The sequence below is a fragment of the Quercus lobata genome, chromosome 2 (assembly GCF_001633185.2).
Source record: "Quercus lobata isolate SW786 chromosome 2, ValleyOak3.0 Primary Assembly, whole genome shotgun sequence".
In the NCBI taxonomy this organism is placed as follows: Eukaryota; Viridiplantae; Streptophyta; class Magnoliopsida; order Fagales; family Fagaceae; genus Quercus; species Quercus lobata.
In genome coordinates, this window is record NC_044905.1 from 62,243,958 (window position 1) to 62,255,204 (window position 11,247).

Here is an 11,247-nt window from a genome sequence, read left to right on the forward strand (position 1 = left end):
CAACACTGATACGGTGAAGCCGAGGATCGTAGGCTCTAATCACGTATTTCGGCGCCTGGAAAGCAAACGAGAAGGGGGTATAGCCGAGAATTAAATGTGCTGCCCGGAGTTGGCCGTCAGCTTCGTTCACGTATATCTCGGCTTTCAAGACCTTATCCAAGCTTGCTCTATTGACCAACTTAAGGTTGGGCTTTATGTAACGTCTATCTGCAAAACCATTGAATTGAAGTGAAGCGTCATTAGAAATAGGAATGCCAAGACTCAAAACAAAAAGAAGAGAAAAAGGGAAAAAAGAAAACATGTATGTGTAAACCAAATGTTATGAATCTATGACTACACTCCCACCTGGTACTCCTTCCTCCACGGGGCAGGGCAGACCATCGTGCCATTCCTCAGAGAAGATAAGGAAATCCTCCTTTAGGTTATTGTTTGAAGTGGGAAGGCACTGAATCAGCCTTACCTCGGGATATCTCGACTTGAGATAGTACCCCTGCCCCTTCAAGTGGTGGAGATTGTACACTCAATTCACGTCATGATGGGTCAGGTTTAGGTCCATCCTCTCGTTCAAAGCCTCTATACTTCCTAGGACCCTAAACATATTTGGGGCACACTGAGTTGGGGATAACCTAAAGAACCTAAGCTAGCTCCTAGTAATACTACCCATGGGGATGGTCATCCCGCCTTCTATGAAGGCAATCATGGGAATAACTACTTCCCCTGTTTATCTAGCGTCGGCCCATTCCCCTTGGGCTGCGTACCTCATACCCACCGTAGAGGGAATCCTATACTTAGAGCAGAAATCTCTCATGCTTTCCTCGGACTCAACTAGACATCGAAACTTACTCTTCTTTTTCCCCATTTTTCTAAAGGATTTAGTAAAGAAATTAATGAGTTTAAGATGAAAGCGGTAAAGGTTTTGAGAAAACTTATAGGTTTGAAAGAGGGACCTCGGACAAGATTTGAGTATTTGTAGACGCCAGGAAAACGATGAAAAAGGAGAAAGACAGGTTCAGTGTATGAGCTCTAGAACTGTGTGATCACTGAAGATAAGAAAGAGAATTGATTTGAGAACGCCTTTATAGTCGTGTAGAAATTATGAGCGGTAAAGTTCCCGCTCGCGAAACGAGATAGACCCCCTACCGTTCGATTTACATCTCACCGTTGAACGTGGAAGACAAGGGTGTCGCCAAAATTTAATGCTGCCACGCTCGGGATGCTGAAGCGTCAGAATCATACCCAAAACATAAACGGGTATGGGCTTATGACATCAAAATCCCTATTTTCTCCCGAGGAGTCGAAAAGCAAGATTTTAAGGGGCTATTGTGGGGACCGATTAATCAATAAATTATTAAAGTCGTGTAAATTGGGCCTGTGGCCTATCCGAGGACGTAAAACTGTCCGAGAATGCTCAAATCAGGTTGTAAGGGTAACCAAACGAAAGGAAGAGTAGATATCACGTAAGGTGAGTTCAATATTCGTCTGAGGACAAAATCCTTCTTGGTAATATGAGTCCGAGGACGACTTGAACGCCACCTTATTATAAACATACTTCGGAGCTATGTTACCACTAAAAGTGGGATATGGGACCAAGGGTAAAAAAGAAAAGGTAAAAAAATATCTATGACAACAGCTGTCTCCGCATTAATTGCCTCTCAACCAACTCTCTGACCGCATTAATGTGGAGGTGATGCCTGAACAGTGATGAAGCAGCCTTACAGCTGCTGGTTGGAGGTTCTAGAAGGTGTTAGATGGGACAGAAAGAGATCCCCATAACCCAACCTACACATGTGTGGTGAAGATGATATTAAGAGGACAGTATATAACATGAAAGAAGGCATTGAGGGAGGGGGATCGGAACTTGAAAACAAAGAGTACTGAGAAGAAAACCATCTGAAAGACAGAACTGAACTTGTTCCAAAGAGAAATTGATCGTTATATTAGGGCTAATCCATCTATAAACATTGAGAAAAATCGTTTTTCTTTTGGAGTTAACCTAGTACTTTAATATCCACGCTCTACAAATTTATTGTTTGGGTCTTTAGCATTCGAACCCAATACGAATTTGGGATCGTTACAAATTGAGTCCTTACAGGTAGTTTTATATTCATTTTATTGGATAGTTTATATTATTTTATTAGACTGTATATATTTTTTTTTGAGAAAAATATTGACTGTATATAAAAATAAGAATTAAGATGTTAGGTGTATTATAAAATGAATTGATAAAATAAATAAAGTAGTGTTTGAAAATATAAAATAAGTATTTTTTTTTTAATATTCTCCAGTGTGAATGCTTTTATAAATTAATAGTAATTAATTATGAAGACATAAATTTTTTTTTCACTAAAAAGTCTAAACTTTCCATTTATTAGAGTAATTTTATGGAAGGCTTTTATGACAGTGGAGTGTGGACAACTGGACATGACGTATTTGCTTTTTTAAAATGTGTACATTAAGCTCATCAAGTAAAATAATATATCTTTCTCAAAAAAAAAAAAAGAAGTAAAATAATATATATATATATATATATATATAAAATAAGTGTAAGAAAATATTTGCCTTTTAAATAAATCTTGAAGGGAAAACAAAAGATGAAAAATTAGTAAGATATATGTAACTATGACAGTGGAGTGTGGACAACTGGACATGACGTATTTGCTTTTTTAGAATGTGCACATTAAGGTCATCAAGTAAAATAATATATCTTTCTCAAAAAAAAAAAAGTAAAATAATATATATATATATATATAATAAGTGTAAGAAAATATTTGCCTTTTAAATAAATCTTGAAGGGAAAACAAGAGATGAAAAATTAGTAAGATATATGTAACCATTTCTATCCATCTCTCTCTCTCTCTTCATTTTTATTTTTATTTAGACAAAAAAGAACGGATCCTTAGCTTTTGATCCCTAGACATAAAATGGATTCCTGGGTATGAAAGCAGCCTTAGCTTTTGGAATGATAGTTGGTCAAGTATGGGCATTCTTAGAAACATCATCCAAGGCCCTCTTACTATTGAATCCTCTAACCTTAGAATTAAGGATGTTGCAGATTTGGGTGGTTGGAACTGGGATCGGCTTCAGATGGATCTCTCTGAGGAAGTTAAAAAGGAGCTACAAGCCACCCCCATATCGTTTGTTAGGAGGAATGAAGACAGATTGGCTTGGAAGCCTTCTCTGAGAGGCTCCTTCGAGCTCAAAAGTGCCTACTTGCTTGCCATTGATCCTTTGCCAGACCCTGGATTCCAAGGTAGGTGGATATGGAAGCTAGACACCTTGCCCAGGATTCAAATGTTCTTATGGAAATACATGCATCAGAGCATAGGTGTCAAGGAGTGTCTTCAAGCGAGGGGGATGTTAGTAGACACGGCATGCCCTCACTGTAGTAACAGACCTGAATCCATAATGCATGCTCTTCAGGACTGCCATGTGGTTAGAAAAATCTGGCAGCATTTGGGTGTGCACCACTCGGATAATGTGTTTTTCTCTTCTGACCTTCAAGTTTGGTTATCTAGCAATTGCTTAGCTAAAATAACACGTGTAGCAGGTCAAGCCCCGTGGAACCAAGTTTTTATGTTTGCAATATGGCTGATTTGGAAAGGCAAGAATTAACTAGTTTTTGAGAATAAAAGACTAAATCCGAAAATTGAAGGTGATATTGCCTATAGAGCAACGGAGTACACCCCCTGTGTTGGCAAGCTGTTGATGTCCAAGCACAGGATCACGAAGCAAATTAGGTGGGAAAAACCGATTAATGGTTGGAGGAAATTGAATGTAGATGAAGCGTCCTTGGGCAATCCTGGTCAGGCTGGAGGTGGCGGTCTCTTAAGAGATGAGAATGGGAATTGGATTGGGGGATTTGCTAGAAGAATAGGCATAGCCAATAGTTTCACTGCTGAATTATGGGTGCTCCGAGATGGGCTTTTGTTGTGTCAGCAACTGAGTGTCCAGGCAGTCATTATAGAGCTAGATGCAAAATCTATTGTTGATGCCCTTGATCTCCAAGGAAAGGCAAATACAGTTGTGTCTTCTATTATGGAAGATTGCAGACACTTGATCACTTTGATTCCTCAAACATCCTTAAGGCATGTCTTCAGGGAAGCCAACAAGAGTGCAGATCGGTTAGCCAAAATTGGACTAAATTGAGATGCTGATTTTTCTCTTTTTTCCAGTCCACCTGTGGACTTATTCTCTTATTTGGAGGCAGATAGCCGTGGCTTGTATTGCAACAGGTTCTGTTTTGAACCTGGAGCTACTTTCTAGTTTTAATGAAATCTCCTTTTTATCAAAAAAAAGAAAAAAGAAAAAAAAAGAACGGATCCTTTCTCTTCTTTGTCTCCCTTCTTGATCAGTAGTTTTGGGTTTCTAAATAAAAAATGGGTTTAGTTAACGAATGTCATTAAGTTATTTGTTAATGAATCACTTTAGAAAAATTTTGATACTACTTTTATGAAAAAATATAAAACCTTGTTAAAAATCAATTTTTTTTTCTTAGTATAAAAAACTTCTAAAAATATTTTATAAACCAATATATCCTATATCCATTAACTTTTCGTAATAAAAATTAAGACTGATCAATTTTTAGTAGGCTATACTTTTGAACAAAGTCTCATTCTTAAGATCGGAGCCTAATCCATGCACTATCAGTGTTAAAGAATGTGAATAAACATTTTATTTTTTTTAATAGTTAGAATAAAGAAATTTTTGCGGGACCACTCCCTACTTAAATTCTCAAAGGATCGAATCGACCCTTTTTGATTGAAACAGAAATGATGGTTATGGTTCCAGGGTTTGGAAAAGTGAAAAGATCTGCATGAAACCCTAAATATATAAATATATATATATATATATATATATAAATTATGATAATTCAATTGTTATTACTTTATCTAATATTAAACAATATGATTGAAATACAAGATTCTTATAACAAATTTGCAAAATTTACGAATTATTTTTTATAAAACAATCTTAGGACCATTGTAGACTTGGAAAAAAAATTGTAAATTCAAGTGAAAACATCAAATAATCAATCATTATCTATCACTTAAGATAAGAAGTTAAAACTTGGTGTCAAATTGATTGCAAATCTTTGAATATCTCTCAAACAAATTTTTTATGGGCGAAATTAATGAATACATTGTGAGTATTGTTTTAAAAAGTTTTTTTTTTTAAAAAAATTTATGAAAAAAGGAAAAATAGTTAACTTTTTTTTTCACAATTTTTATATTTTTCATAAAAATAATATAAAACTTTCTTAAAATGACTTATTAACAAATATCTAAAAAATAATATTAAAAGTTTCTTAACAAATGTCCCAAAGACACGTTATTTTTCATTATATGTGAATCTCAACTCTCCCAAGGTTGGCTCTTTTATTTTATTTTTTCGTCTAAAAGTTGAACTAATAAATTATATTCTCGTCTATAAAAAAAAAAAAAAAATTATATTTTCCAAATAACAGTTTAAACTTTAAACCAAATTTTCTGCCACCTTCGTCACCCCAAGTTCCCAGCTGTGGTCAACTCCATTTCTGTCTCTCTCATTTGACGTCCTCAACCTCTGCAAATCCACACCAAAACTCAAGGCCTTGAAAGGCCTTTTTCCTCTCTCTCTCTCTCTCTCTCTCTCTCTCTCTCTATCTATCTCACTTACTATTAGAAGATACTCTACTACCCTTTCACAGTCTCTCTGCAAATCTCTCATTCCCAACATTCTTTTATCCAAACACCATCGCTCTCTCTCTCTCTCTCAATTTCAATGACTTTCCGTTTCAAATAGCCTCTCTCTCTCTCTCTCTGATGGATTATAGAATGGGTTTTTCGGATTCAAACGAAATAAGCAACGGCAGTAGCATATGCTGCGTAGCCACGGCCGCAGCCATGAACGCCGAAACGCCCTCCTCCTCCGACCACCCTTCGCCACCACCCGATATCTCCGCCCTCCGCCGCCTCTCCCAAAACCTCGAATCCCTCTTCGACTCCTCCTCCTCCTCAGACCGATTCGCGGACGCCAAGATCCTAGTCGGAACAGAACAAGTCGCCGTCCACCGCTGTCTCCTCGCGGCGCGAAGCCCTTTCTTCAAGAACGCCTTCTCCAATTCCAAAGAGGTGGAGCTGAAGCTGAAGGACCTAGCCAAAGATCACGAGGTGGGTCTCGATGCTCTCATCGCTGTCTTGACTTACTTGTATAGCGGCAAGGTCAGACCTTTACCCAAAGGTGTTTGCGTTTGCGTCGACGATGATTGCTCTCACGAGGCTTGTAGGCCCGCCGTTGATTTCATGGTCGAGGTTCTCTATGCTTCTTTCACTTTTCAAGTGTCTGAATTGGTCGCTCTTTATCAGGTAATCCTTTTTTACTGTGTTTGCTCAATTAGGAAAGTTTTGAAATTATATAAGTTATTTTTAGTTTCTGTATAAAGCTTTAATTTTTTTATTACTTTTAATTGGAACTCAATTATTCAGAATTTGAGTTTGATCAAATTAAATTGCTAGCAAGCCATTTACTTAGCCTAGTGTTTGTTGCTTGGAGCATTCTACAGTGTCTTGTTCTGTTGTTAATAAAATGTTTTAGGACACTACCATACAAAAAAAAAAAAAAAAAAAAGTTTGAGAGGTTGATTCCTGGACTCAAACTTATGGCTGTTGTTTTTGGTGGAAGACACTTGTCATCGCATCATGAGGATTTGAAGTTTATGTGATGACATTGGCTTGAATGTGATATGCATAAGTAGAACTCTTTATCATCAGTTATCATTAAGTTTGGATTTACCCACCAAAAAGGGCCACAATGGTTCTTATTTGCTCGTGGCACAATTGTCTCGGTGATATTAGTGGAATCTCTTTTGTGTTGTTTTAATGCAGGAACTGTCTTACATTGGAACTTTTTCTTCCCTGATATTGATGTAATAGTAAATTTATTCCATGTTTGAATTACTTGGAACGTTAGTATTATAAGTTGGAATGTTCTACTTTGCTACTGCTAATTAGATTTTTTTTTTTTTTTTTTGAGTCTTGTTTTGATTTCTCCTCTGAATATTTTGTTAGCTCTCAACTTTGATTGCAGAGGCACCTGCTAGACATTATTGACAAGGTTTCAATGGACGACATTTTGGTGGTTCTATCTGTTGCAAACATGTGCAGTAAAGCATGTGAAAGATTGCTGGCAAGGTGTATTGAGATTATTGTCAAATCTGATGTTGATATCATTACTCTTGATAAAGCTCTTCCTCAAGACATAGTAAAAAATGTCATGGATTCACGTAAGGAACTTGGCTTGGACACGCCTGAAAGCAACAATTTTCCAGATAAACATATAAAGAGAATACATAGAGCCCTGGATTCAGATGACGTTGAATTAGTCAGATTGTTGCTGAGAGAGGCTCATACTAATCTAGATGATGCATTTGCTCTCCACTATGCTGTGGCATACTGTGATGCAAAGACAACAACAGAGCTCCTTGATCTTGCACTTGCTGATGTTAACAAAAGGAATCTAAGGGGCTATACCGTGCTGCATGTTGCCGCAATACGGAAGGAACCTAAGATCATAGTATCCCTCCTAACGAAGGGAGCCAGACCATCAGACCTTACATTAGATGGGAGAAAGGCGCTTCAGATCTCAAAGCGGCTCACTAAGGCTGTGGATTATAATAAGTCCACTGAGGAAGGAAAAGCTTCTCCCAAGGATCGTTTATGTATAGAGATATTGGAGCAAGCAGAAAGTAGAGATCCATTGCTAGGAGATGCTTCTCATTCCCTTGCTATAGCAGGTGATGATCTCCGCATGAAGTTGTTGTACCTCGAAAATAGAGGTTAGTCTCCCATTTCTTTTCTTAATTTTGCATTTGAGTTTCTTAGCTGTTCATACAAATCATAGTCCTTTTTCTCAAAATATATATAGATTTCAGTTTCTAAGATTCAACTTCAATAGATGATCTCCATATGAAGTTTTTTTTTTTTTTTTTTGATAGGTAAGAAAGTGATATTATTAATAGAAAAGAAAAAAAAGATACAAAGAGTTCACGGTAATGAACAAAGGACCATAGCAACAAAAAGAAATAAAGGAATCAAAATCCTATTCTAAGAGACTAAAGAAAATCAATAATAGTAGAACAATTTGAAAGACCCTAACACTGAGACCAATCAAAGAGAGTCTGTTGGCACAAATCTAACAGTTGGGCCATTGATTTCTCAATATCCTCAAAAGAACGCTGATTACGTTCAGTCCAAATAGTCCACATCAAACAGCCTGGTACCAAATTCCAAATATCAGAATTATATTTCCCAAGCCAATGGTGCCAACAAAGTAAGTCTGCAATTGAACCTAGCATGACCCAATCAATCCCAAACAGCTGAATCATATGCATCCACATAGAATGAGCTAACGGACGAAAATAAGAAGATGATCCACAGATTCCTCATTACAATAGCACATACAACAACGATTTGCCAAGGGGCGACCACGAAGTATAAGATTATCCAAAGTGAGAATCTGGCTATGGGCTACTGTCCACATAAAAAATGTCACTCTTTTAGGAACCTTTACTCTCCAAATGCCCTTCAAACGGAAATTAGAAGGAGTAACCTTTCGAATCTTATGATTGTGCTAAGTATGTGATACATGCAACCTATTGCTGCAGTTCCTGCTAATCTATTCTAAGTTTGCAAGACGTTTTGTAGTGTTTCTAAGATGATAATGATGGGCATAGATAGATGGCTTACACCACCCCCCCCACCCCACCCCACCCCCCCCCCCCCCTCCTCCTCCTCCTCCTCCTCCTCCTCCTCTTACTGGTGGAACACCATGCAAGTAACTGTTAAGTGTAGTATTCAGTCAACCAATGTTCACAGTAAAAAATTGATCTTGATTTCCAGTCAGCAAACTGAAATAGAGTTTTCATTTTTTATTTTATAAATTGATAATTCTGGACTTGAATGAGAACACTTACCATGTTTTCAACACCCTTGATGGTAGTTGTAATTTACATTTATTTCCCCTGCCAGGGTTGGTTAAGGAAATAAGTTACAGCAATTGGCTACTGCTTCTCCCTCTTGATAATCCTACAAAGTAAAATATACCTAATAATAATAATTTCTGGTCTTTATTGGGACAGGGTTCTGAGATAAATATTTTCCATGTTTTGTGTTAATATGGCCCTTCAGTTAAACATATTTGGTATTCCATTAATCCAATTTTTTCAACTGGAAGTTAGTGTGAAAGACGCACTTTAACTTGTAGCTTTCCTGTCCTGTTGGCTTTATATAGTCTTCCACATATTGTGGCATCTTATGCTGTTTTATGTTGGTCTTGATGACTCTTTCATCAAAAGATTTATCAGTTTGATGTTTGGATGATTTACCTGTGCTTGCCCCTTTTTCCAAAGTTCTTTCAAAGAAAACAAATCTTTCAGTTAGAATAAATGCTTAATGGTGGTTATAAGCCCATGTTCTCTTTCAATTATACAGAGGGAAGTAGCTAGAATCCACTTTAAGTCATTGGAAGGGGGCAGAGCATTTTAATAAATGCTTAATGGTGGTTATAAGCCCATGTTCTCTTTCAATTATACAGAGGGAAGTAGCTAGAATCCACTTTAAGTCATTGGAAGGGGCCAGAGCATTTTGATCATATTGACCCTGTCATATGTATGGCGATTAGGTTTATTAGGGATACCATAAATAATGTCCTAGTGCTTATGCAAGGATGCATTTCTTTTGAAGAACATTCTGCTGCTGTTATGGATTCTTGCCTTCAAAATTCTTTGCTTCTGTCTTCATTAACTATTCCTTGTTAGCAATTCGAGTGTCTTATTTGGGAAATTACTCCATATATCACCTTCATTTTTCTCTCTGATCAATCTCCTAGTTGTAGTAAGGCAAGAAACAAGATAATGCTACCATACCTGTATAATTCTTGTTGTCTTGCAACCTAGGCTTGCTGAAGGATGATGCAATAAATTAGAATTTTGATAGAAAAAACCAGGAGGATTCTTTGGCCAGGCTAGCTCAAATAAGAATAAGTTTTCTTGGTTTTGTGATTGTCAATATTTAATCTTGTATTTTCTAACATGGTACTAGGGAATGGGATTTTTTTTTCATTTCCATTTACCTAGTAGTTAATGATCCCATGGAAGTTAAGCTGGTTATTATGAAAAGGCTCTTGGTTAAATTCAGTATCTGTAGTTTGAAACAGTTTCTGATGATTATGCTATTAAATATTTGATTGTTAATACTTGACAGTTGGACTGGCAAAACTTCTTTTCCCGGTGGAAGCAAAAGTTGTAATGGATATTGCTCAAGTTGATGGCACTGCTGAGTTTCCATTAGCCATCAGGTCTAAGAATCTGCGTGATGACCGGAGAACAACTGTAGACTTAAATGAAGCACCGTTCAAAATTCAAGAGGAGCATCTAATTAGGATGAAAGCACTCTCCAGAACTGGTAATGATGCCTCATATACCTATATATACCTGCATGATTATATCTTTTGTTTCATTGACAACAAAAGTTTGATCTATCATACATTCATACTTTGCAAAAAACTCACCCAGAGTTGCCCCTTCAGATTGGAGCTTACAAGAATTATGTTGTCTAGATGTTATATTTGAAATTATGAGGCAGATCCTGTCACCTAATTTTGCTGTTGCTTACAATCATTCTAATCTAATGGAACTTCCATTATTGTTCTTTTGGTAAACATGCCTGATTTTCTCTTCCTTAACTTGAGCAGTGGAACTTGGAAAACGCTTCTTCCCTCGTTGCTCGAAAGTCCTTAATAAGATAATGGATGATGATGATATATCACAACTAGCATACGTAGGGAACGACACACCAGAAGAACGAAAATTAAAGAGACAAAGATACATGGAGCTCCAAGAAGTTCTAATTAAGGCATTCAATGAAGATAAGCAGGATTTTGATAGGTCTGCCATATCATCTTCATCATCTTCATCCATAGGAGTTATGAAGCCTAATAGTAAGCTTACCATCAAGAAATAAATATTTGTCAAAATATAAGATGTGATATGCTTCCTTTTATTGTTGTAATCATATTCATATAGTTCCATTTCACCTTTTTTTCCCCTTGTATTATAAAAGTCTGTACTTAATTGATTTTAGGAGGGAGACTGTGTTGTAGTTGTATTCTAGACTCTAGAGTGGTGGTTTCACATTTCAGTGCCCTTTTTCTGGGGTTTTATTTTTTATTTTGATACTCCCCCGCACCATTCTTGGTCTATATAGAGAAAAT

General features: G+C 36.8%; 1 protein-coding gene across 1 annotated transcript; it reads left to right on the top strand.

The window, feature by feature from the left end:
* The first annotated feature begins 5,476 nt into the window (after nt 1–5,476).
* On the top strand, nt 5,477–11,247 carry LOC115976092 (BTB/POZ domain and ankyrin repeat-containing protein NPR1-like). Its single transcript, XM_031097195.1, has 4 exons — nt 5,477–6,344; nt 7,066–7,813; nt 10,239–10,439; nt 10,729–11,247. Exons 1-4 carry the CDS (start codon nt 5,802–5,804, stop codon nt 10,995–10,997), a joined length of 1,761 nt encoding a protein of 586 aa, XP_030953055.1. The 5' UTR covers nt 5,477–5,801; the 3' UTR covers nt 10,998–11,247.